The sequence below is a fragment of the Oculina patagonica genome, chromosome 5 (assembly GCF_052425735.1).
Source record: "Oculina patagonica isolate OP01 chromosome 5, crgOcupat, whole genome shotgun sequence".
Classification (NCBI taxonomy): domain Eukaryota; kingdom Metazoa; phylum Cnidaria; class Anthozoa; order Scleractinia; family Oculinidae; genus Oculina; species Oculina patagonica.
In genome coordinates, this window is record NC_135762.1 from 21,707,374 (window position 1) to 21,734,608 (window position 27,235).

General features: G+C 38.6%; 1 protein-coding gene and 1 long non-coding RNA gene across 3 annotated transcripts in view; one reads left to right on the plus strand and one right to left on the minus strand.

The window, feature by feature from the left end:
* LOC144653273 (uncharacterized) overlaps positions 1-27,235 on the plus strand; it is a 93,372-nt gene that overhangs the window by 56,674 nt on the left and 9,463 nt on the right. The gene's annotated exons all lie outside the window — the stretch shown is intronic.
* Positions 1,327-27,201, minus strand: LOC144653262 (uncharacterized). 2 transcript variants are annotated; one of them, XM_078513214.1, is made up of 6 exons: positions 26,943-27,201; positions 23,898-24,029; positions 23,726-23,791; positions 16,860-16,922; positions 6,923-6,975; positions 1,327-6,820 (listed from the first exon to the last, which is right to left on the minus strand). In XM_078513214.1, the coding sequence occupies exons 2-6, from the start codon at positions 23,981-23,983 to the stop codon at positions 2,826-2,828; spliced, it is 4,263 nt and encodes a 1,420-aa protein (XP_078369340.1). In that variant the 5' UTR covers positions 23,984-24,029; positions 26,943-27,201; the 3' UTR covers positions 1,327-2,825. The 2 variants fall into 2 exon arrangements, with proteins under 2 accessions (XP_078369340.1, XP_078369341.1); XM_078513215.1 differs by lacking the exon at positions 26,943-27,201 and adding an exon at positions 25,838-26,686.

Consider the following 27,235-nt stretch of genomic DNA (forward strand, 5'->3'; position numbering starts at 1 on the left):
GAGTGGTTTAAGGCGCTGGACTGAAAATCCAGTGGGATCATATCCCGCGTAGGTTCAAATTCGATTTAACCTTTCACCATCGACCATTTTTCCAGTCATGCAGTTTACTCAGATCACAACAGCTACATAATTTTATAATTTTCTTGTCCACATATTATGTCATCTGCGGTGGCTGTGTGGTTAAGATGCAGGACGGGCAGTTCAGAGGGGATCTCATGCTGCCAAGGTTTGAATCTTTCACTACACTGCCTACAGTATTCAGGGTCAATTGCCACATTGTTCAAGTTCAATTGGAATTGGAAATGAGTCCATGGGGCAAAACTGAGCTGCGGGCAGGATTCGAACCTATGCGGCAAATGATCCCCCCTCTGAACTGCCAGTCCTGCATCTTAACCACACGCCACCGCAGCTTAGATGATATGTGGATAAAAAAATATAATATTATGTAGCTGTTGTGATCTGAGTCAACTGCATGACAGGGAAAATGGTCGATGGTCAAAGGTTAAATCAGATCAAGTGACTGATTTTACCACCAATCTGTAAACCTAAGCGCTCAGAATCAACCAACCCTAGAGTCCGCGATCATACCGGCAGCAGTCATCTCTTTGAGCCCTTCAGTCAGCAGCCACTTCCCTGACCCCCTTGAGCCAGCGATCCTTGCTGGTCAGCAGTCATCTCCGTTTTACTTTGCTGACAAACATCAACCGAGCAAAATCTATAACCACGTAGTTGATTCTTATCAGCGAATTTGTTAGGTTCATTTTCAGACGAGTTAGTTCATGTTAAGTTGTTTTGTTAGTGAATATAGAGTTGGGTAAAGTGAAATATCAGATTGCACAATAAGAATCATCTGTTTTCGTGATAAGCACTTCACGTCTCGACATGCCAGAAGGTTTATATTTGAGCTTTTAAGAAGACGTAATTTCGTCAGCAGAAACGCCAGTTACGAAGAAAAATACGTCTTACACAGATAAAAAATCACAAACGAAAAAAATGGTACAAGAAAGCAAGAAATGTCTTTTGTGCGCAGCATAATAGTCAATAAGTTTTCGATGGGTCATCGATGAGTTATCAATATCATCAATAGGTAATCAATTACATCAATGAGTAATCGATGTCATCGATGAGTAATCCGTTAGGCCACAAAATTTTTTGGCTTCGATTAGTCATCGATTACTCATTGATCATCGCCAATAATCAATGACTAATCAACTGATTACCCATCGATTACTCATTGACTACCAATTGATGTCATTGATCATCGATTAGTTATGCCTGGTATATGCCCAACAATAACGCACAAACTAAGAAAATGACAAGTGACACTTACATGGCACCCCTGAAATGCGTCAGGGTTTTTATAAATGAATACAGTCAAACCTCCCAGTGCAACCACTTTTCCAAAATTCAAAAACTTTGCCTGTCAAATCACTGTAGTCAGAACCTGTCGTTGGCAGCTTTTGGAGATGACGGTTTACATTTCCTGTTGTCAAAGTGATACTCGGATCCCAATTGGGTTATAGGACGCCTTACAAACCTGATAAGGCGACAGAGATTAGTCTAACATTAGAACATTTTCTCATATTCGATGTTTGCAAGTGACTTGGTTCGTTGTGACATGGCTGGTATTGCAACTTGAAAATTAAACTGGACGCAATGAAATCTCTTCGGATTATTAGATGTTCTTCAATAAAGTGTTTTTGTGTTTATGGATGCATTTCAGTTGGATTAACTCCAAAAATAACTGCAAGCTACTACTCCAAATTTCGTAAGAGACTACACAGGCTTGACATTTTGGAAGGTCACTTGCAGGAGGTTTGACTGTAACTCTCAATTAACATATTGAAACGATCACACTCTTTAAGTTCACTATATGTTTGATATCTCAGCTTACTAGAGTTCTGGCTGCTCATTCTATGGGTTCCTTCCGCTCTGTTGAATTTTGGAATGTTCTTTGACTTCTTTATTATTTGAGGCGACCTAACTGAGGTCCACTCTCTTGCATGTCGCCTTGACTGACATAACTAAATGGTTGGCCTCAAGGGTTGAACAAAACGTTAGGCTGTCATCCACGTAGAATGGTCTGGGAAGAGACCACTGCTTACCCGACTCTTCCTCTTGTGCGGTTCTTTTGAGGGCAAGATTGGCACACCCTGGAGAAGACGTTGCTACGAATAAGTTGGACTGTCATTCAGTACTCATTTTAACTCATAGTTATTCTAACTCGACTGGGTCCACTGAGATGTCACCATCTTCCCACCAAAGAAAACAAAGCAAATTTCTGTGCTCTTCTCTTTTGTCATGTTGACCCGATGAAACAGATTTTAAGTCACACACGAAAACTTGCACAGGACACCCGAGAGAGAGTTTTTGTAGGATTGTCCCTTGAACTCTGCAGCAGAATTAGACTTCGCCAATCTTGGTTTGCTTGTTCAGAGGGTGTACCTCATGATGAGAAGTATACCAGATGTTAAATCAAGATCTTGCTCTCGGGCAATTTGTGTGATCTTGGCTATGTTGGCATTCTGTGTGACTCTCTCAGTGTCTCCACGTTTGATGAAGATATCCATGAAAGCCAGACAGTCATAACAATACTAGTCATTAACTATAATCCTCTTTTGAGCTGACTCAATCTGCGCACAGCTAATCTGTGATTATCCTGAAACTTGATTGACAGAATTCAGTCTCTTTCTTTCCTTCTAAGCAATTACATCAAATACTTTCCAAAGGGGGATGGCATATTTTTACTTTAAAAACAAAATACACCCAGTACAACCAAAGAAGGCGACCGGGATGTTTAAGTTTAAAAAAAAAAAAAATCAACATCAGTTTCTTCTGCTTCTCTTTTGTCTTTGGAAACCGTACGGGTATGAGCAAAACGTGCCCGGCTTCACTACTCTTTTGTCAAACACAAGAGAGTAGTGTTTGGTTTCCGTTTGAGTAGTGATGGTCTTGGCTTTAGGGTCCCGAGTGATCTTGTGTGGGTTCAGGATAGGAATGTCTCGAGGTATGACATTTGGTTGCTGGAGTTCTGCCAGGACATTGTCTTTTAGAATATTAAAGTTTAACTGTTCCTGCCCTCTCACGTTTAGGCTGAATCCCCTCACTTTACATTCCACTTTTCCCTTTTGGGTACGGTATCCATAATTCTTAGGGCCACCAGATGCAAATTCTATAATGAAATCGCCATCATCCAATTCATTGGTAAACTGCCCCAGGTAGTTACCCAGGGAAAGTTCTGGGAGATCCTTTCTCCAAACATAAATAACAGAATCAGTGTCAAAATAGAGCACTTGATCTTGTTCCAGTTGTTTGATTCCATCATATAACTTGAGACGAGCCCAGCACGTGGTAAAACATGCAATAAAGATGTTAATATTAATCTGCACCGGGTCGCATTCTGGCTGGTAATTGTAGACCATCTCTATCATCTCATCATTCACCACGCGCATACTATGGATGTGGTAGGAATCATCCTGTAAAAGTTGATAAAAGCGAGTTGGCTTTGTGATACTTTCCACCTTGCATTTGTTTGACCCTTGCCCAAATTTACCCCAAAAGCTATTCAGCATCAATTTAGCCAAAGATCGTTTTCCGGCATTCTTTTCGATCTTCGCCTCATCAAGGTTTATTCCTTCGTGATCTTTGTAATTGCGAAGGTATTGCTGACGTTTTAGAGGATCGTCTCTTACGTCAGAGGGCCAGTCAGATGCTTCCTGCTTCAATTTGAGAAAAGTATTGACATACTCCTTGAATAGCTGTGTGCTTGTCTTCTCAAAGTGCCAAACCTCATGGATCTTTTGGATGACATAGCCTTGGCTTACAGCTACTTGCAGTTCAGGCGTGCACCATGTTCCTGTCAAGCTACGTTCATTTTCATTGTGAGGACAACTGTGGGTGCGTTGCAACAGAGGGCATGGGAGCTGTGTCTCTAGGCAAGTACGGCACAAAGGAAATGTCAACTTTCCTCCACAACGGTACGGTAACACTGGGTGGTACAGGTTATGTGGTGGGACAATGGTACACTTTACGAGGCCAAAGTAATTTGAGATGTTTGTCCCCTCTGGTTGGGTGATGATGGTTGGATGCCCGACAGGGTAGTCACAGTTCTTATTGACCCAAGGGTAGAGAGACGTATAGTCTACATAACGTATCTCTTCCTCAGGCTCAGTCTTACGATATAACTGTATGGCATCTGTCCGCCCTCCATAAAAAGCATCCCTTGGCTCTAGGCGTGACTTCAGTTTGAGGGTGTCCAAGAACTGTTTGACATCTGAACGGCTTTTCTTCAGAAGCTTCCATTGGCACTCCCACATAATGTCCAGTTTGTACCCAGCATCGACGATACTTTGGTTCCGCTTTAGGGTATTACGGTAGATTTCCCTCATGCTCATGTTGTTGAGCTTTGGGTATCGGTTTTCACGGTTGGGGAAGCAGGTTGGGCACCCATGGTAGAAACAGCCATGAAATTCATAGACCTTGTTTGTGACTACATCATATCCATCCACGTACATTACATTTTGATTAATGGTAATCTTATGCTCACCATGGTTCCCTGCATGCTGCAGACGATCCTTGACACCTCTCCCATTGAGCTCTTGCTCATGCAAGCAATGCTCCTCCCAGTGCAACCATTCCAGTGCAGCGTAAGAATGTGGTTTGCCCTTTCCATGCCAGCCATGAACTGGTTCAGAGGCAATGGTGTCTGGCTGCAAGCACACCTTCCTATAGTAACGGTTACAGGCAGCAGCAATTGTAATGCATTTCTCCATGGGATTAAACTTAGCTAACTGCTCAAAATCGTTTTGGAACTGTTTACACCCCTCCTTCAACAGTTTCACGTCGGATTTGCAATAGGTGATGATTTCTTTCTGGAAGTCAAACTTGTAGCCTTCATCTCTACGAGCACAATGCCAGTTTTCAAAATCTTTCTTTCTGTCTGGAGACATTCCTTGTGGATCGTAGTAGTCTTCTGATGGAACAGGTCCTACGTAATCTTGGTTGGCTAGTGTATTAAAGAAATGCGGGAAAAATCCCTTTTCCAGTTCTTGAAGATTAAACGCCTTGGCGAACCCTGACAGGGGCATTGGAAGAAATGCCATGGAGTCGACGAACTTAAGTCTTTCCACCTCCATACACAAAATCTTCGCCCCATTGACGGTCTGCTTGGGGTAAATCATTTGGCGATAGAATTCATTGAGTAGAAAATAACTGTCATACCCCTGGAAGTTGTGTGCAACACAGATGACTTGTCGCGTGACGTTAGGGTCATTTGTTGAAGGAGAGAGTGAGCGAGCCCAGTCTATAAATGCTTCGACACAGTTCTCACCTTCAAAGACAAAGGGGTTGTCTTGATCTCCACGCTCTGCACACAAGAGGTTAGCCACATGTTTGTCCCCATCCTGACGTGCTTCAATGTCATAGTATACAAATATGGGTGGGGGTAATTCTTCTTTCTCTTCCTCATCCTCTGCAATCGCTTTGTTACAACTAAGGGTGGCCAATCCAACTGTGGCATTACGATCTCTCTTCTGTTTTTTACCCTCTTCTTCAACCACTGGTTGGAGGAAACACTTGTGCTCTTCTAAATTCAAGTATTCTGCACAGGAAGGACATTTTGCATAGCCGCATTTGTGCTCCGGTATCTCCCTTCCTTTTACTGACTTATTGCAGTCTCTACAACGTTTGTACACATCACACACACTGTTCTGTTTGGTGTTATCAGCAAGTGTTCCGCTACTTTTGTAGCGGTGATGATTCTGCTTACAATCAGGACCAAAAAAGCAACGATTACAACTTTGGCACACCACGCTGGCCTGACCAGTAGACTTTTTGAAATCGGGGCATTCATATTGATGGCATGCATAACATTTTTTACATCTGTGATGACTTAATTCATCTTCATTAAAGCCTTTTTCACATTCGAGGCAGAAGTAAGATTTTCCGTGAAACCCCTTGAGGGAATGGCAGGCATGGTAGTGTGCACCCACTTTGATCAGTATCAGCTGCTTGTCCTCTGGCTGACTGGGCCCCTTGTAAATAATTTCATAGTTGCAGTCTGCGGACACAACTACTATCTGATATTCCGATAGTTTTCTCTGGAATTGGACTAACTCCCATAGACCACATGGACCTTCAGGGACACAGGCATGTTGATGAAGATCCTGCGCCAATTGGCCTTGTAAAGCCATTTTTCCACGCTTGATGGTGTCGTACTTAGGGTGTCTATCTCTTTTCGCTTTGGTGACAACAAGCGCCCGTGCGCAACAAAGTTCGTCCTTGTTGTCAATATACACCACACTCCTCTTACTGCGCAACAGATCATCAATGTGCTTCTCTCCAGGTTTGAGGCGCTTGCGACCTCTGCCACGCAAGGGGTCTCTTACATGCGTGATTTCAATGTGAAAACTGTCATTAATCTCAAACTGTTCGTTTGAGTTCAAAACTTTGCTCAACATCTCTAGCAATCGCCGAGCAGGTTCGGTATTTCTTTTCCAATCGCCAACTTTAATCCTATGTGATTGATAAGCATTTTTTAAGCGATTTGATGACATGTTGATGAAGAGGGTGTCATCTTGGCTTTCATTTCCATCCAACAGCTGCTTGTTTACTGCTCTCTGCAAGGCAGATTCAATTAGCTGAGCTAAATTGGACTGTGGTGGAAGCGTTGTATCGTCCAGCTGTATCAGTCTGGTAGTAAAAACTCTGCGATGAATGTCAAACTTTCGCACCCTTCTGTCTATGTAAGGATAGAGTTTGAATTCAAACCCATTACTTGCAGCAGACTCCTCTTCCTCATTCATAGCAGTGTCGGTCATTTCTACAAACAAGTGAAAACTTATCAACCTCTTAAACTTTTCCTCAAAAGTATCTTCTTCACCCTTCAAAAGAATATTTACACACTCAAAGCAAAAAAACTTACCCTCTACTGTTTTTTCTTCTTCATCCGAAGACGGGTAGTCTACTAAACGACCTCTAAAAGTAAAAAAGAAGCAGATTTCGTAAAACCTTACCTCCAATAACACACCCTTTTTCACACTTGTTTTATTTAGACTCGCAATACATTGCTTTAGGAACCAAGTAGAAGTTCTATGAAAGCGGCTTAGGGGCCCTTGCTGGCTTAAAATTATTAAGTTTATATAAGTGCGTGGGATATTTTGAGTAAAAAAGCATTTCCGTCACAAATTAACCACGAATTTTGATCCGTATGGGTGCAAAAAGTATAAGAAGAAGGATTGTGAGGTCTAACAGGCGAGAGGAGAAATTCTAGCAGTTAACAGGTACATGTAGAATTCAATTTACATCTGATACAGTTCAAACCCATTACAAATTCTGCTTTAAAAAATCTGTTGTATTTTATCAGTAACAGAATTAGAAACTTGACAATGTTTGCCTGACATGTTTATGCGATTTCCTATGTTGATACTGGAAATGTTTCATTCAGATTGGTAACCAAATACTCTGTTTCTTAAAAGTCTTGCGCATTATAAGTTGGTTTCATTTTATTGAAAAACAAAATCTAAAATTGACTGCAAGCTACCAGAGAATGCCAGAAATTCAGCCTATGCTGGCAAGGGAATAATTACTTGAGTTCAGAAAAGTCGGCAGCAAAATATATCTGCAAGCTGTTTCAACTCTCGCCTGTTAGATCTTTGATTCCTTCTTTTTATACTTTTAAACGTAAGGTATATATCAGTATACATCAATTGACCACCTCATGTTAACACGTTTCGCAGCCAGGCTTTAGCTCAGATACTCAAAGGTTAGTGCAGAATGCAATATCGCCATTAAGAAATAATTTCGATTGCGAATAAGTACAATGAGTTCATTCTTCAGTTTTGAAGCTCTGTTTTATGTTTTGTAAGATGTTAAACGACCGATCGTGATACATTTCGATTTTGACAAGAATCAAATCAGATAATCATGTGACAACCAATATACGGAAGAAGGACTTTCTTTATTGAAACGTCACACACAGCGCCGATCAGTTGAAGTTAGAGTGCAGGTGTTTAGACAAGGAAGCTAGCTTACAATCATTTCAACCGTTGTTTTTATGCTAACTTTCGCTAATTGAATTTCAAAAAAACATGTTCGCAATTCCCTAGGCCTAGGCACAAAAGCTGGATATTTTGTAGGATTTTTAGAGCATCAGGAGATTTTTAGAAATTTTGAGGATTTTTAGTAAAAAATGGGATTGTGGGGGATTTTTAGATGATTTGAAAGAAAAAGTGTTTTTTTTTCTTTGCTGCTTTATTAATAATTCCTATAAAATGATAATTGTGTTCTACTGTTTACAAATAAGTGACTGCTTAAACCAAATCCAATGGTGCAGCATTTTTTCCTATTTCTAATACACCCAAAGATTTCCAAGGAAAGTAAGTTTCAAAAATGACGGAGCCAGCACAGGAGCCAAGTAAATCTATTTCTATTGAACTTGAGCCCATTGTCACTCGAGAAAGACCAAAAATTTTGGGGATATTTAAGGATTTTTAGCAAATTTTGGGGATATTTAGACATTTTTAAAGAGATATTTGGGGGAAAAACTGGGAATTTCTGGATAGATTTTTTTGGGAGCATTTTTCGCGATATTTGTGTCTAGGCCTAGCTAAAGCATGACCCGTTAATGCTCTCGCCACCGTCTGGTGAACACGCATGAAGCATGAAGCCGAAAAGCACGTAGTGTGAAGATTTCTTACAAGAAATGTCGGAACCGTCACGAGAGTCTACAGGAATCCATCCACAGGAAGAAACACGCGATGTTCGTGACGCATATTAATCTGGGCATGCGTTAAGCACAAAGTGTTTTGTTCCATAAAGAATAGTACCACAAGGAGAGCATAGTACTTTCTGAAACAAATATATACCTTTGAGTTCTTCAATTGTAAGTATCGTAAGTACCGGTGTATACTTCCGGTTTTACCAAAGGCACGTGGTCAGGTAATCTCCATCCCCCCCCCCTTCACCAAAATAATTTATTAATTGATATTAATTAATAAATTGGTGATTAAAAGTTTACACTGCGTTAGCGGTTTAGTGGTTTAGGGGTTAAGCAGATGACAACCCACCAAACCATCACAATAGTTCATTCTGCACTAAAAATAAACTCCAATATAGTATATATTTCCTGAAAGCTTAATAAATGAGGAATTCGACTGTGTTTTTTCTTTTTAGGAAAAAAACAAGAGTTCTAGAGATTTTGGGCAGCAAAGCGATAATCACCCTTTTGTCTTTATCAAGTTCGTTTATACCCCTTGATTATCGCCGCAATGTATTTAACATCGCAAATGATAATAATTGTTTCGCACTGACCACAATAACAACAATCCGTAGATTCCAACACAACACAAGTTGATAGGTTTAATATGTTCGAATACCTAAAACAAAGATCTCTTCGAGATATCGACTTTTTTTACATGAGGTTAGTATGAGTAGAAGGTTTATCCTGGGCATTGTTGTTCAAACATATCATGGAAGAATTCAAACGTCTTTCAGTTCAAGCATTTTTTATTTTCGCGGAGTAAATGCTGTATTTGTCAGTCGCGACGACTGGGTGCTTTGCGACTCATATACTTTGGCTTGGTTAAAAAAGGTAAACTTCGACATTTGCCTTTAACATGTTTAATCGAAATAGTTGTCTCCTTTCGAGTTAGAAAGATTTCTACTCGGCTTAATGCAGAAAAATAACGCCTGATCGCAGGTTAGGTTACGCACGACAGAGTTACCTTTTGTCTCGTCACGCAATCTTAACCCACATTGAGAAGTAAATTTTGGTTTGGATATTACCAAAAGCCGCTTCTCCTCACGTTATTCTTTACCTTACGGCTACACATGCCATTTCTAACGACTACATTTCCAGCAAAACAGTTGCTGTTATTTTTCTAATGGCGATCGATGCATTTACTTCTGAACAGAAGAAACGTTTAACGTTTAACGTTTACTGCTTCCACCGGAAGTAATTTCACAACAGGCTACAAAAACACTTATAAATATCACTTAACACATTTAATGATGTTGCAATTAGCGAAGCGCACTAATGACGTCACAGAATTTGACCCCCGGTGTGAGTCAAAATTCGGACAAACAAACCGCTCTCTGTAAGAGCAATGTATGGTTGGCGGGCACTTTGGAGGCATATTTAGCGATTTTTTTCACAAAACCATGGCCAGATTGGCTCGGAATTCGAGAGAAAGCCTTACCTGTGCAACGTAGAAAGCTCAAACCGTGGTTTGAAACAAAAGGTTTGTCAAACAGAGCGATTATTCAATAAATGTGTAAAATGTTTTACTCTCAGTTATTGAATGGATTATAAAGGCCCGATTTGCTGCCGGGATTTGCTGAAAGAAAACATTTATTTTTATGAGAAATGCAAAACGTTTACACTGTTCTTAGTGGCACATTTTCCAACACAACAGAGCTAACCTCAGATTTATGCCACCACAAAATTACACAAAGAAACGCTCGTCCGATCAGTCCCCTTGCCTGACCCGAATATTTTAAGAGGTCAATTTCGTTACACAATTGTCGCGGCAAATACTATTTAATATACACTGATCGAGCTCGGCAGCTGTAGCTGCAGTCTATAATAGTAATGGGGATAAATAACAGCTTTATTAAAATCAAACCCGCTGTCAATTCCATTAGAAAGGTGTTTGAATAGCATAATATTTTCGCCCTCTATCTATCATGTGTCGAAACAGATCGGATGACCGGCGATCAGTGCCGTCAAATTCGGGAAGAATTCTGAATTTCTTGCAACCGACGATCTTTCCGGTGCCTAAATGAAGCAAACATACAAGTGCTATCCTTCGCAATTATATAATTCGATAGTAATTCGCTATCCGCCGCTTAAATTTCTTGGCAGCCTGAATAATTTTGCAGTGGGAATCAAGGTGTTATTGCCGGATCTTCGACTAATAAATTCAATTTTGGGCCATTTTTTGGATACCTTCAATCTGTTTTCACTTACTAAAGCAAAAATGTTTGGAATCTATCATTTTTCGAGCCTTTCGAGAATCTCGGCCTCACATTGTGCCTTTCTCGCCCCTTTTTCTTGTCAAGAATGCGTCCCCTCCACACAAAGCCTTTGCCCAAACTAAAATTGTTGTCCGACTCACGCGGGGGGGGGGGGGGGGGGGGTATCATGTGGCGAAATCTATTTTTAGTAATAGTGCGCTTCGCTAGATGATGTTGCAATTCTAAATTGTGCAACTCAGCAGAAATAATCAATTGTCACGAAATGAGTTCCCTTTGGTTAATTATTAGCAACGTTTTAGTGTGTGAAAGACTTGTACGAGTACAAATTTGCGTTGTTAATTGTTTTAGGTTAAATTAATATTAGCGCCTAAAGACTTGTACTAGTAAAAATTGCGTTCTTATTCGTTTTAAACTTCACTGCCTTCGAGCGCTGAACCGCTTACATTCTTAATTGGTTATGTGACGTAAGATTTGGGCTACTCACGTTTTTGATTCTTATATAATGTTTGTAAATTTGACAAGTCACGTTTTTTCTACAAGAACGGAAGTGCTGAAGCACAACTATAGAGGGACACTTTACAAGTCACGCGCTTTGATCACCCACAGCGGAAAGTATTCCCTTGAGAGTTAACAAGAATGCGACCCCTTCTTGTTCAGATTTGAGTCCACGTAAACGCTATTCTCCTACTTTTTGCTTGTAAACAAGCAAAAAAAGTCGAAAAAAGGGGTACACAAAGTGATGCTGAAAAAGCTAAAGGACCTAAAGTGACTATGAACTGAATTATAAACAAGGTAAAACGACGGCTAAAGTACTCACTATGGATCCTGAGATAGTCAGTGCAAAGGAATACGTAAGAACAGCGTTCAGTCTTTGTCCTTACAGCGTTCAATAGCGAATATCTAGCTTTCTTAGCCTACATTTTTGAGTTATTTTTTCAAAATACCGGTAGCTCTTTAGTCGGCGCGATGTTCCGTGACTCAGTGGGTCAGTGGGTCAGTGAAGTATGTTTGTTTGTCACACCAATCAGATTTCAGGTACTATCAGAACCAATCAAATTGCAGTTTATAAAGGCGAAGTAATCTGACGAAATTATGTGTCGCAGCGTGTCGCAGTTCGTTTTCGTTGAAAGATTAATTGGTGAGTTGTGGATTATCATGGATTGGAAACGTATTCGTAGTTTGACCTAGTTTGCGAATCAAATTGTGAGCTTCGATACAAAGTTCCCAACTTCTGCCCGAATTTATTAAATCCTTCTGTAGTTATGTTATCAAAAAGGGCTTTGCTACGCTAAACTGTTGGAAACAAATGTCATAAAAATAAAAAACTTTTATGTTCAGCGAGCTGTAAACATGTTGTCTCGAACAAATTAGTCTTCCCTGTCGCGTCGCGTCGGCTTCGATTAAAATCAATTTTAAAAAAGGGTAAACCATCCAGTTTCATCCGGTTTACAAACGCAGAAGACTTGAAATTGAAGATAGTGAAGATTATGCCTCACAGAAATCGTTAAATATGTGTTTTCATACAAAAAAGTTAAAATTTGACCAAATTTCTACATGCATGATATTTTTTTTATCAGCAAATCACTTGCTTGATCGCTGATGCGAAACGTTGTCTTGCACTTCAAGCTACTTTCCTTGACAAGTTCTAAAATCTTCGAGTTCAGAAATCGCCATGACTTTCAAGCAACATGTCTTGTTTCTCCTCAACTACCAAACTTGTAAAGTTCAGTCGGGCCGAAGTCGGGAAATTTGTATCGATGTTTGCAATTTGATTCGCAAACTCGCACCGTAATTGGCAACTTCATAACAAAGTTTCCAATTTCCCAACAAACTTTGCAAAGCGGGCGGCCAAAGTAAAATGAAATCAACTGTAAAACATTTCGTTCAAACATTGAACCGGTACAAGTAACTTTACTGTTAAAAGCAACTACGATCGATAGCAAAAACAGAATACGAGCGTGCCATTTCGTGACAACTTGATAACTCAATTAGTTCTTGTTTGTTGAATAGAATTTACGTTGTGAATGAACGAAAATTTTTGTTGAACAGTTTTGACAGGAAACAAATACTTCAGGTGTACTGCGCTTAAAAGAACTTTTCCGAAGAGAGTGGTTTTTTTTATTTGATTCGTTTATTACTTCGTTTATTATAGTACTTTTCGTTCAATGTCTATATGGAGACGTGGCTTTTTCGAGAAAAACAAGGGTATCGTGTTACGTTCGTTTTAAAAAAACCAAGGTATCATGTTACAAAAGTGAGAAAAACAACGGTATCATGTTACAGTGTTTGGCAAAAAGCCAAAAGTATTCCGTAACAAACAAAAGTAACCCATTACGGTTGCTACAAAGCTAGCAACAAAATAACCGCTTTAGGGAACTTGCCATTTTGTGACATTTTGACAATTGAATTAGTTTTGTTTTTTAATTAAATGATGAAAATTTCTGTATTAAATAAAACAGTTCTGATGTATCAAAATGTATGTAAAAATTATTTTGTTTGCAAGCAAACTTTGTGCAAAAAAGTGACTCCGTGTGGCACCATACACAAATAGCTCAACCCATGGCATAAACCATCCCAACAGGACAATCACCCAGTTTCACCCCAAGCCACCCCATAAATTGAAAAAATAACTCCTGCACGCTTAGCGTGCCTATGTTTACATGCGTACTGCCAAGATGGCGGCCTTCGAAATCTAAGCTAACAAAACAATGTCACGTGACTTGTAGGTCCTGGTCCCAGTTTAGACCGAGCGCTCGAGGCGCGAAACAATAATTACACACAGCTCTTCAAAAGGGTGTCTCCGATTTCTCAAAGACTGCTTTGTTTTCTTTCTTTTTTCTTTTTTCTTTTTGCTTGCCACTCACACCAAGACATAGTAAGTAAAGTATTATGAGTTGTTTCAGCATCTAAGATCCCAGAAAAGTACAACGTGATTGTTGTGAAGCAAACAAACAATTCATATTTATAGAGATAGCCCAAATGAAACGCGATGAACTAAAACTGACTTATGTCCCGTGTCGTCTGTGAGAAATGAGGTCATATGCAGGTTTCTTATTTAGTACTTTGGATCATTACTGCTAAGACTGCCTAATAAATTAGGTTTATATTCTCACTTTTCAGACAAACTAACCTTATCTGGATATACTATGAAAATCCAAGTAATACTTGCATAATAAGACTAAATTTTTTGTGTGAAATACACAATGAATTCGCGTCAGGCCTGCAGTTTCTATTAATTTAAATAACATGATTTTTTTCGAAATCAATTTAAAACACATTTGCTAAAGTTTCTGCTCTTTTTAAGTGAATTAAAATACAACAATTCAATTTTGAAATGCAATTTCATCAATGTTATGTGATATTTAAGTGTGATTTAATTTTGGTGGGAAAATAGCCATAAGTGCGATCATATGCATTTTTGAACTAAAATATTATTGTGGAAAAAGAGTTCCTTGTGCCAATCAATAAACTCTTCTTTTTGATTATGAAGGGTATGGACTGTTCTAAAATGGCATTTAATAAAAAATAAACAACCGCACTTTTGAAAAAATCTACTTCCAAGACATACTCTGCCTCAAAGTTGTTCATGTACGGCTTTGTCCATGTTCGATTAACTCGGATGATGGAATCACAGGAAACAAATACTTAACAAGTGAATGAAATTCAACTGCCCCCATAGTTAAAGCTAGTGAAAACATTGAGTCGAATAAGAACGACTTGAAGCTAAATGTGATCACTCACACATGCACATTTTCTAAGATCTTCTAACCTGAAATGTAATGAACAAACTTATAATAAAGAAGTTCCTTCAGCGATCGTGAACTCCTTTCCTTCATCTGATTTCCACTCAAAGTTGAAAGGGGAAACTGACAAAAAAATTTTTTTCTGCTGTGGTAGCATTAATGAACCCAAAACCTGGTAGAAAGGTCGAAATTTAACAGGTCAGATCGACCACGAAGCAAGGCTTTTCTGGGGAAGCATTGTCAAAACAAAACATCGAGGCCTAACTTGCCTCGCTTTCATGCGACTCCCAGGTTTGAAAATAAACAGGAAACTCACTGGGGAATTTCTTGGAGGTCACAATGTATTGCCATCAGGCTACAGAAAATCTTCTTTTTTCCAATACATCCAAAAATTCTTTAGTTAAACACTATTGCAGCGGATGTCCCCGTCATTTTTTTCTTCGCAACAGAGTATCCGACTGCAGAAATAAAAGCTTATGATCCACTGCAGTTTAAAGATTCCAGACTCTCGATTTAGGCGAGTACATCAAACTCTTTTCATCACGTGATTCGAAACTAATTTTTTTTTAGCTAAGAATGTCTTGCGTGACCAGTTTCGGATGATTTTTCCAATCGTATAGCGCGTTTTAAAGTAATATGCGGGATATCGGAACAAGCTTTTGGGCACCCTTTGAGCAGACGTACTATACCGGCGGCTTAGACTGGCTGCGAAGCAGGCTAGGCACAGGCTTTTAGCCAGGATTTAAAAAGTGGGAGTCCAAAATTTTTATAAGGCCTGCCTTTGTCCCCATAGGAGGGCCTGAGGAGCATGCAAGGTGTTTTTCTGCAGTTATGAGTGCAAAGGTATCTAAAGGTTTCCAAATTTGCTAAATAAAAAAAACCCTCTGTATACAGTTATTCATATTAATTTTCTGTGAAAAGTGGCCATTCATAGGACTCCTGGGCTCCCACCTGGCTAGGCACAAGCTACCTACCCAGTTTAGAAAATATGGTAAAAATTACAGTTAAACTGAAAATTTGTTTTTTTTATCATCAACAACTAGTTAATTAACTTTGCGAAAAAGATTTGTGCACAAAATGCAATATGAAGATCTGTTTCCAGTACCAAGAGGCTGGCCTTTTTTACGTGGAATTTTGGCACTTTCTGTGCCAAAAACTAGGGGGTAGTCAAACTCAGGATTGAAAAGCCATAAAATCATTTAAATACCACCAATCTAAATCTTAACTAATAGGTTTCAAATGCTCAAAAAAATTAGGGAAATCGGCTGACCCCCATCGTTTGTCAGTTACTACTTGGTTTTCTCTGACATTGTAGACTGTAAAACAGTTGTTTTTCTCTAAAGTCGTTGAAAAAAGCACTTATCGAAGGCGCTAAGCGCCAAACCTTTGAGGCGCGAAGAATCGGTCGTTTTGCGAGCCTCTGAACTAGCACAACATGTGGCAGAGTATAGATTTAGAGGTGTCATTTAACTCTAAAAACGGAAACCACGCAGCCCGGACTAATGACCTCTAAACACTTCTTTGGCCACAATCTTACGACTCTAATATTCAATACATTATGCCTCCAAATAAAAACAGTACTCTCAAAAAGAGGTCAAGCAAATAAGGACGAAAGACCAAACTTAACATAGACAGGCAAAGGTACAAATGTCACGAACGTAGGAGTCGTGTAGGCTCGTCACCTTTATTTACAACAGTATCTTTTAGTGTCTCTCCCCAGTTCCACTCACAGTTTTGACATTGGCTCCAGACCTCTCGCTGTCGTACTATTAAAGACCTAGCGTGTTCGCAAAAGATACGACTGTTTTGCAGTCTACTGACAATGATACTTAACAAGCTATTTTTTTTACTCTTAGTATTTTATATATTTTATATATTAATGTAGTAGTTTTTAACAGAGAAGAGTCACCACCACCATCTTCATTTGATAATCATCATCATCATCATTATGTATCTTTGTATTTGTGAGCAAAATCCCCCAGAATTGCCTTGCATTCCTGGATTCAAAAAGGCCTATTTAAAGCTTTTGGATGTGGCAGAATTGCACTATGATGACCTGACCATGTTGCTCAACCCTCCCTTCTGAGCACATAACTCTTATTGAAATTTGGGTGGTTACCAAATAACCAAAACAATTCTAACCTTTTTGCCGAAGGTCCTGGCAATGGCGCTGGCATTTCAGGTTGGCTGGGCTCAGTTATTGTCCTAAAAAAGAATGTGGATCAACGAAACAACCTTGTAAAAATTACATGTGAATCTTTAAAAGATAAATCTTAGGAATATACTTTTTACTAATGATTACCACGTTGGGTGAAGATTGAATTTTGATGAAGTGATTACTTCTAACAAATAATAATTATGTATTTGGAGATGAAGTGATCTTGCAATAATTAGAAGAATTCACATTATCAAAACTTTTATAATCCCAAGCAATTATGTTATGTTTAGATCATGCAGGAATTTATGAAGGAGGTACTAAACAAAAAATGTTTTTGACTTCATTTGGAAATGCAAGGATGGACAAAGTTAAATGCTCTGTTCTTGTTGACAATATCGAGGACAGAGAACTTGAAGCTCCACACTTGAAGTCTATAATTGAGAATTCTTTGTTGTATGAAACTAGCCAGTGAAGAACTGAGTAGCTGGAAGACTATCGCCGTACCCTATTGCATTAATAAAAACAGTTGGAAGTAAACTTATAAGGTAGCTTTCAACTTTTTATGAGGAATGTTTGAAGAGCTTCACACAATGCTTAAAGCAGCAAATAAACAATGTGTACAACATTTTGAAGATATATATGTTATTTGCCGGCCGGGAGGTCCGTATTGGGAAAAACTGTACCCGAGGTCTTGAGTACGGCCCGAGGCCGCAGGCCGAGGGCTGTGCTCAAGACCGATACGGACCGACCTAGGCCAGCAAATAACGTTTTTATTTTTTTCTACTTTAATTTGTTTGGAAAAGAAACCAACTGAAGGAAAAACGTGTCGCAAAATCTTTGTTTGTATACGCGCGGATTTGATTTGACTGAGTCCGACTCGATCGACGAGCAATAGTAAAGAATGCTGTTTGCTATTCAATTCCGAATAAAATAGCTTCACTTAAAATGAACCGTACTCAAAAAAAGGTTCAGCATATTTAATTTACACTGCAGAGAATCAAGAAAAGCAAATGAAGTCATAAATATAGCACAAATATGCCGTAAAACTTAGCACATTTAAATCGATTTCAGTCGGCTTCCCAAACAATTCTCGATATAAAATGTTTTGAAAAGTCTTGAAAGAATCTTTGCTCGCAGGGTGTTAAACCTAAATTCTTCTGACTCAAAAATACTTCTTTGACTGGAAAGCAGTATTTTAAGCTATTCACACTTGTATTTAACAAATTTATAATCTCTGCACTTTTCCCAGCAAAATTTTATTCTGACAAACAGTGCCAAACTGAATGAAATGCGTAGTGTACTGCACAATATTGTGATAATTAAATTGTCCGTTTTTAATCAAAGAATCTCATTTCCTTGAATGATGGCAAATAGTGTTCCGTTTTAGCAAAACTTGACAGATAAACAAGGCAGTTTAACTCATAGATATAGTCTAAAAACCGCGGGAAGTTTACCGCAATGGCGTGAAAATCATTGCAAAATGCTTAAACAACTCGACGGCAAACTACGAACGGTAAAATACAACTCGATTTTGTTGAGAAAGAAATAAATACTCGCCTTTTGAAGAACTTTGAGGCCTTTAATTCCACCGCTTTTAAGTCCTTTCAAATTTACAACGTTTGGCGAACAGCTTTTTCGATTTTGGAGAGCAAAACTTTCATGTGTTCGCTCGTCTAGCACTGAAAACTGATTTCGCTTGAAACTGCATCCCGTTCCGTTGACCGCGTTCAAGATCGAAAAATTCCGCCCGCTCCTGGAACCAATCAGATTGCAGGATTCGGTTCATCTTGCCCGCTCACGCGCCGAGAAAAAAATAAACCAATTTATCTACCGGTATCCAAATTATTCTTTGGAATTATCAATTTATTTGTACTAAAAATCAGTATATTAGCAGAAAATTAAGGGATTCACAGAAAAGGAGACCTAATTTAAAAAAAAAAAATAACTAATAACCAAACGTAACCCGAGGGATTTGAATGTGACTCCCTTAAATGTATTCAGACTTGGTGTCTGTGATAATTGCCCTTCCAAATGAGTGGCAAGATTTCTTAAAAGGTAAAAGTAAGAAATCTTTTTTCACGTACCGTAGTTATTTGGTTTTATTATATGTCTACAATAGTACGCGCGCTCTGATTGGCTGCTGAGCGGGCATTATGAAAATTTTTCTCGGCTCGACGGTTTTTTGAGTTGTGAGTAAAAGCTACTAGCAAGGGGGCAAAAACAAAAAAAATGCCGACAAAATATAACTATCTTTTCAATAACTAAAAGAAAAATATAATAAGCATACCAATACTTTTTTAGTATGAGCGACGAAGAGAGCCACAGAGAGCGAAAGCGAGTTTATCTCCAATGTTTTTTCCCTTGATTATACTCTTTTTTGAATAGTGCTTAAAGGCCATATAATAAATAACTTATTAACCTCGTCCGTTCGGCCATAACAGGGGAATCTCAGACCTCGACCTTGATGTATTGACCTCGCTGTCGCTCAGTCAATACATCACAGCCTCGGTCTGAGATTCCCCTGTAATGATCTCACTCTCGGTTAATAAGTAGTATATAAGGCGCACGGTTTTTTCTGTATGAAGTTCATGCCAAAATTGGGGTGCGTCTTATGCCGAGTATTTTGGCCCAACAAAATCTTATGACTGCCAATTTACCGGAACTTACAGTTGAAATAAGAGTATAAATGGGCAAAATGTGTTGATTAATAAAGTATGATAAACTCCAAAACAGAATCATCACTCTATCTCTATATGGCTCAAAAGAAAGACAACAGACATTTTGTAAAGAGGTTTGGAAAGAGATACCAGTATATAGCTTACACATTGTGTCACCTCAGACACGAATGAAGTTGTGTGAACTTTAGTTTAAATTATTAAACAGGTACCTACAATGAGCCTCAAAAGTAGTCGAGACAGTTGTTTGAAACGTCAGTGCTTATTTCAGTATTGCCTTTTTTGCACTTCAAATCTGATGTAGAATGTGAACTGCCCCCCCTCGAGATCACTTTTCAATGCTGTACACAAACAAAGCAAGTCTTGCAGATTTCAAATTCAACATTGTTTTGAATTTTACGAATTTTGCTGAAGAAATTTTCCTCATTTGTTTTTATCTTCGTCACACAACAGAAAGGCGCCCAATGTCTTAATTGGTTGTGTTATGCACTTGAAGTTCATGACTTTTTCCTTATTTCCTTTCTGAGAGCCGATCCACATTACTTTTGTCTTTGTTTTATTCAGTTTCAGACCTGATATATTGCTAAAGCTGTTGATAATCTGAAGGGAAGCCTTAAGAGATGGTATATCTCTTGAAATGACAGTTGTGTCATCTGCAAATTGCATTAGCTTTGCTTCACGTGAATTAGGAAGTTGGATGCCTTTACAATCAGCATCGTACCCAAGTTTCATTGCTAAAATTTCTACTGCAAATACAAATAGAAAAGGGCTAAGCAGACATCCTTGCCGTACACCTCTGGATACCTTAAAATAATTTATCATATACCCACCATTCATTGCCCCACTTTCAATATCGTTGTAAAGGATCTTGATTCATTTTCTAATCTTGGGCCCAAAATTAAATTTTTCTAAAGCTCGGTGAAGGAAATTCCATTCTAAAGTCAAGGGCGGATCCAGGATTTTTCCAAGGGGGGTGGCTGTTTGCCAATATTTTAGTTTACTATCTTGTTTAAGCCCTAGGTTTTTTATGGAGATGGGGGGAGGGGGTATCAGGCTTTTAAACAGGATTTTGAAAGTGGGAGTCCAAATTAGTTCGGGCCTGAGACCCATATTTCATGGGGCCGTAGGCTCCTTCCCCCTAGGGGGGTCTGGGGGCATGCCCCTCAGAAAATTTTGAGAATTTGAAGCCTCTTAGACGTGGTTTCCGCAATTTTGAGCAGCTTTAAACATCTTTCAATTAAGTAATTAAACTACTGTTTTTCCTTGATAATTTAGGAAACCTATTCTTTCCTCAACTTACCTTCAATAAATTATATTTGGGGCAGAAACTCTAGTTCTTATGAAAAGTGATTGAAATTTGAAGTTGAAAAGCCACGAACTTTCACGAAGGAATGCGTTGTTTTCCTCACCTACGTGCGAGGAAAATTTTAGCTCTTGGCAAAGTGGCATGTGGACATTTTGGTAAGTCAATGTTTTTAGAATAGCGGCTTTGCTTGACGGTAAAAAAACGGTAAGAAAACTCACTCAAAAGATTAATATGGAGAAGAAAATCATGCCAGCAAGGCTAAAACAACTCTAGAAAGCTTAAAGGAATGTAATTTTTTAAAATTATACCACATGTTTTTTTTACATTAAGCACAGAACGTAGTAAAACAGGCTGGTGAAAATCTCCTGCTTCGGAAAAGTGGCCGTCCTTTACTTTGAACGGCCGCCTGGCTCAGGAAGGTGGATGTTAACATATATGTCAAATTAACTTTAGCTAAAAATATTAACACCTTTTTTCACCTTACCCAGTGTCATTGTCCTTATTTTCTATTTTAATGTGTTTATTTTCATTTTTCTGGTGGATCAAGGGGGGTGGCTAGCCACCCAATCCACCCCCCCTGGATCCGCCCCTGAAAGTATCAAAGGCTTTTTCAAAATCGAGAAAGAGAATAATTCCAGGGATTTTATTCACATCAGTATAGTTCATTAGGTCATTTAAAAGAGGAATGTTTTGCCCGATGTATCTTCCTTTAACGAATCCTGTTTGATTAGTGTGAATTAAACATAACACAGTCTTCTTGTGTGGTCACTGTGGGTGGAGGTAATTGAAGAAAGGGTTCAATATGCATTGCAATAATTCTGGCAAGAATTTTATAATCGACATTAAGAAGGGCTATAGGTCGCCAGCATGTTATTTCATTCGAGTTTTCGTCACTTTTGGAATGAGGGAGATGATTCCTCTTCTTTGCGATATTGCAAGCTTGTTTTCTTGGAAGGCTTCGTTATAGCAGTCCAATAGATTCCAAACAATAGGCGTCACGAAAATACAATTATAAAATAATTAAGATACTACGCGCGCTCTCATTGGTCGATAGGTGAGTTTAGATGAGAGTATGTGATGTCACGGTTTCTGTGTTTCCCGGCACAATTTAAAAACATTATAAAACTGCCAAAAACACTTGAAGAGTGATGTCAAGTATAAATATTAAAGGAATGGAAAACAATACCAAATTTTGATATGTGTTCCGGCTTTCTCTTCCTACGTTAGCCCGAGAAAAAAAAAAGCAAAAGAAAGAAGAACCACAGCGCTTTGCCTGCTTCAATGATCGTGAGCGCTAGACGAGCTCGTGGAGGGAACTTAAGCGAACGACAAAATATGCAGTAAACATAATTTTTTCAAATACATTTTTGTATTTAAGTACTACAATAATATTCCCTATAAGACATTCTTTAGTAGAGAAAAATTATAGGTCAAAGCAAACGAAGCTATATGCTACAAATTAATCTTAAATTCAAACTTTGCACGGCCGATCAGTTGCCGTCTTTTTGACGTCAAATCTGCTAAATGACGCTTAAAATGTATTTTTTCTGAGCCTTTCTCAGCATAAAAATTCTACTGTTACATTGGCAATAATAGACGTGAACTTTCTGAGCGATTTTGCTTGTCGAAGCCAAGAAAGTATTACTAAACATCATCTTGATTTGGAAAAATCTAATTTACATTTTCTTTCATTCACAATGGGCTTGGGGAAGAGGAAAGAATGGAGATATTTGTCAGAAAACCCAAAGCAGAATTTGTTCTCAATTTGAGGTTTATACTACGCTTGAAGAACATTACAAAGACGGAGGAAACGACAGTAGAAGAAACCGGACTCGTTTAGATCACTATCTTAACAATTTACCGTACAATAAATGCATACCATTGCTACCGGCCTCGCTAGATCCGCTGCTTGTGTTATGTGATTCCTAATTATCCTGCAAAACTTCACAAGGCATGGCAAGACTTTTCAACCGTGTTATCGGGCTGCCAAATCATTCAGGCAAGTTCACTTCACTTTCAAGAGCGATCAAGACCAGTGACATTCATTACTCCTCATCTCAAAGTACTTTTCTTACAGAGCCGTATTTTTTAGCATTTCTTTTAGTTTTTGTCAAACTTTCCATATTTTTCTGCAAGATTTACGTAGAATCACTTTCGTCGACACGGCGCTACTTGCCACAAATTTTAGTGAACTCTTATAACACAAATTTTGATTGGTTCATGTGTTGTCAAATGCGCGTTTTGAGAAAATCTATTTCAATCAAGATGTAAATAAACCAAAATCCCCTTCATTTGTCGAATTATTTTTGAAAAAATATTTTATAAAAGCAATAGAGGACTTTTTTCCGTGTTTACATAGCCTCATCTAAACACGATGAGCAATAGAGGACTTTTTTCCGTGTTTACATAGCCTCATCATAACTCGAAAAAGTTATGCAAGCCCTCGACTGCGTCTCGGGTTTGCATAACTGTCTCGAATTCTCCCAACCCCCCTCGTGTTTACTAAGATGAGGCTATGTAAACACGGAAAAAGTCCGCTATTGCTTAAATACGAACTATACAAACGTTGTTGTGTCATATGCATCCAAACCAAAACCTGCTTTCTATTTAATGTAGTCGTTTTAAACCCTTGCTATTCTCATAACATTTACCTTCACAAAAGTAAATGATTAAAATATTTTTATCACAGTGAAAACCCAATAATCAGAGCCCACTTATATTTAAATTTACAGCTTTTAGATGTGGCAGAACTGCACTTTGAAGACCTGACCATGTTAAAAAGTTTGTATTACTTAAGCCTCCATTCTTAGCACATAACTCTCATTGAAAACTGGGTAGTTACCAAGTAACACAACAAAGCAATTCTAACCTCTTTGCTGAAGGTCCTGGTAATGGAGCTGATATAGTTGCAGGTGGGCTGGGCTCATCTGTTGTCCTAAAATAATGTGGATCAACCAAACAACCTCGTAAAAATTACATGTGAATCTTTAAAGAGACATGTATGTATTTAATCTCTACTTACAAATTTAAATATATCTCACCTCCTTTTTTGGCAATTCTTCTCGTGCCTCTTTGCGTTATCACGTCTCATCCTCGATAAATTCTTCTGACAGATCTTACAGTTCATTTTTGAGGGTGTTGAGGGCCAATTCACTCCTTCCCTCCTTTAATTCCTGTTAAACATTTTTATTTCATTAAACATTAATTCTTTCATTAATATCAACTGGAATTAATTAATTAATTTTGTGAAGGGTGCAGGGGGTGGGTGCACCTGACTGTGTCCACAGGGTAAAGCATGAAGTATATCTTACTTACTTTAATTTATGCAAAGTACACCAAGGCTATATATTTGATTCTAAAAATCCTATGCGATCCTTATGGTACTATTCTTCCAAGCAAGAGGACCTTTACACTAAATGCAGGCGCAGAAGACTTACAGAGGCAAATATTTGCTCAATCACAAAAAAGCAACATTTTCAAGATGGCGTCCAATGCTAAACACCCATGACTAAAAGTCTTCCATTCACAACAACACACACTTTTGTAGTCTCATACCGTTGCTTGCATCTAAGCGTGAACACGTGCCGCCGAAACATGATCTAATTGGGTATCAAATGTAGCATGATTGGTCATCAAACGTTTGAAGTTTAGCAGACCGTAACGGCAACTTTCGCGCCGAAACTTCAACACATTCCGGTTTCGAAACAGTCGAAATGGCGGAAAGATTGGATATTAAGACTTCCTTCGACAAATTGATCCTGATCTGTGTCGATATGCATTTGCAGGTTCACTTGAATCACTTCTGGTGCAAAGTTTCGCCTGTTCTCAGTGTTTATGGTGAGCATTTTGAGCGTGAAAGTTGTCGTTACGGTCTGCTAAACTTCAATGTTTCATGACGAAACATGCCATGTTTGATACCCAATTAGATCATGTTTCGGCGGCTCGTGTTCACGCTTAGATGCAAGCGACGGTAAATGAAATGGAAACAGGACTGCAGAGAAATGGAGATCAAATTCTTTTACAAGGCAACAAGTTCACTGCTATTTCTCAGGAAGCCGTAAGCCCTTTTTCCTTTTAAACACTATACACTGCATTTGTATTTTGAGTACTTTTTACATTAATTTGGGTTAATTGAGTAGAAAACAAGTCATTACGTAAAGAGAATACTAAGCATGTGTTTAAATTTATTTATCAGTCATCACTATTTTGGACTCTTATTTTTCAAACAAGAGAAAGCTGTTTTAAGCCGAATGAAATATGCTACTTGATACACGGGTCAAATTTCAACACAAAATTTGCATAAAGTTGTTCACATTTTGGCGGCAGGTTACACGTGAATATCACGAACGCACATTCCAAGTCTTGTTCGAGGTTTGTTCACCAAAAGCCATGAAAATATCTTTGTTGTAGCGAGAATTTAGACGAGAATTATTGTTGTGTCCAAAGCGAAACACTTTGGAAAGAAGGCAACCAAATATTTCGTGGCTCTTGCCGCTTCGGTACATGTTGTTAACAAGATGCGGCTCTAAATTTTGCCGCATGTATTATTTACTTTCATTTTATTGGGGAATCTTATTTAAACTGATTGGAAATCATTCTAACTAGAAAGATAACAACTGTTAAGAGAAGGGGCAATTCACAGAGTTAAAATTTTTCACCGAGCCAAAGTATAAACAACTGATTTCAAATCGGTTAATTGTCTAGTATTGGCAACTGACAATTATATTCGCCTCTCGGGACTAACCACAAAATTACCGTCTATTATTTCCGCCATCTAAGCAAAAACAATGCTTGAGAAATCAACCTACACAGGGGATTACTTGTTTGACAGAAAGTTACGCACGCTCTGAGTTTACATTTTCCGGTGCGGTGTGTTTCAATGGGTGCATTTCTGTAATGAAGAAGAAAATGTACATTTTGAACTTGCTGCCATTTGGATTAAAGTATAAAGTGATTCTGATATAAAAGCTATTGGACATACCAGTATCCCATTTTTCAATACTGATTCTTCAAATGTTCACCTAATAAATAGCAGTTCTTTCCAATTCATTCAGATAATTACGTAGTTCGTTTAGAGCATGTTGGTTTTGTCCTTTATATGTTAATTGTATTCCGTCAATCATCTTGGCCTTCGAATATTGAGCACTCAATGGGGGTGCCACGAGTCATCAAAGGTGTGGCAGACAAGCTATTGATTAATTGATTTACATTCCATTGTCTACAAGTTATGGCTGAAATCACATGGCGAAATAGAAGTATCCAGAAAGCGCCGTTTGATAGCTATTAGTCTTGATCCATATATTTGAAATTGGAAAATTACTTACCCTTGAAACGAACCCAAACTTTCGTACATCTTTCTGTTAACCTGTTTCTCACTGGGGAGGGTATTGGTAGTAATTTTGACGCACATGTTGGTTAAACATGCAGAAATTGTTCCAGCTGGTTGAGTTCTGATCATACAAAGCGAATTTACGATTTAATGTAATATCCTAGCTAGTTGTCCACAAACTTATCGGCCTGAAATAAGACCAGACTGTGGTTTGAAGACTGTTCTTTTGACGTCCGGGAGCCCTGACGAAATCGAATTGAATCGAGCTAATAATTGTGCTTTCCAGAAGTGGTACAACATTATTCGGTCTTGAAGTTGCATGTGTGTTAATCAATAAGCTTACATGCAAGTCTCGGGATTGTTTTTTCTGCACTTAGTCTCGAAATTAGATTTTCTAAAATCATTCAAGTTTCAAACAAGGGGCTTGACTCTGGGGCTCCGCTAGCTAGGATCGCCAACTGCTCGAAGGAGTTTTGATTCAAAAGATCGATCGCGCACGCATCACTGAAAGTGATGATATAATATTTTGCGAAAAGGTAAAAATCAGTCACAACGAAAATTTATTGTCAAAATCAGTGTCGAAGTTAAGTAAGAAGGATATTTCTGATGAAAGTGTGTTTTTCTTCACTTCCGGGTGAAATTTTTTTGTCTCGTCTGACACGCTTCGTTCGCAAAATAGAATAAGCCGATTTTGCTCAAGTTTTCCTGACCGTCGTTCTTGATCCCTAAAAACTCATCATTAAGAAGTCTACCTTACCTTGTAGTTGATTTCTTTGTGCTCTCTAAATGTTGAAGCGGCCGAAGCTTACCAAAAGCAGACAACAGCGCGCTCTCTGCTTCAACTCTGGCGCGAAATGAGCGGGAAATTCGCTTTGCAAGCACTTCGCAATCCTTCGCAATGGATTACGGGAAAACATAACTTGTCTATGTCCACCATGCCTACTGGTCAGCAGAAGCGAAGACATCGACTAAGTACTTGATATAACATATTCATTGTGTATCGAACGTGAAGGCGCCAAAATATTTCCATTTGAAACGCGAATTAAGAAG

Coding starts and splice junctions, on each gene's coding strand:
- LOC144653262 (XM_078513214.1), bottom strand. CDS start 23,983: ATGAACTGTAAGATCTGTCAGAAGAATTTATCGAGGATGAGACGTGAT. Junction 16,923..23,725: donor CCAGGACCTTCAGCAAAGAG/GTTAGAATTGCT, acceptor ATTCTTTTTTAG/GACAATAACTGAGCCCAGCC. Junction 6,976..16,859: donor CCAGGACCTTCGGCAAAAAG/GTTAGAATTGTT, acceptor TTTTACTTTTAG/AGGTCGTTTAGTAGACTACC.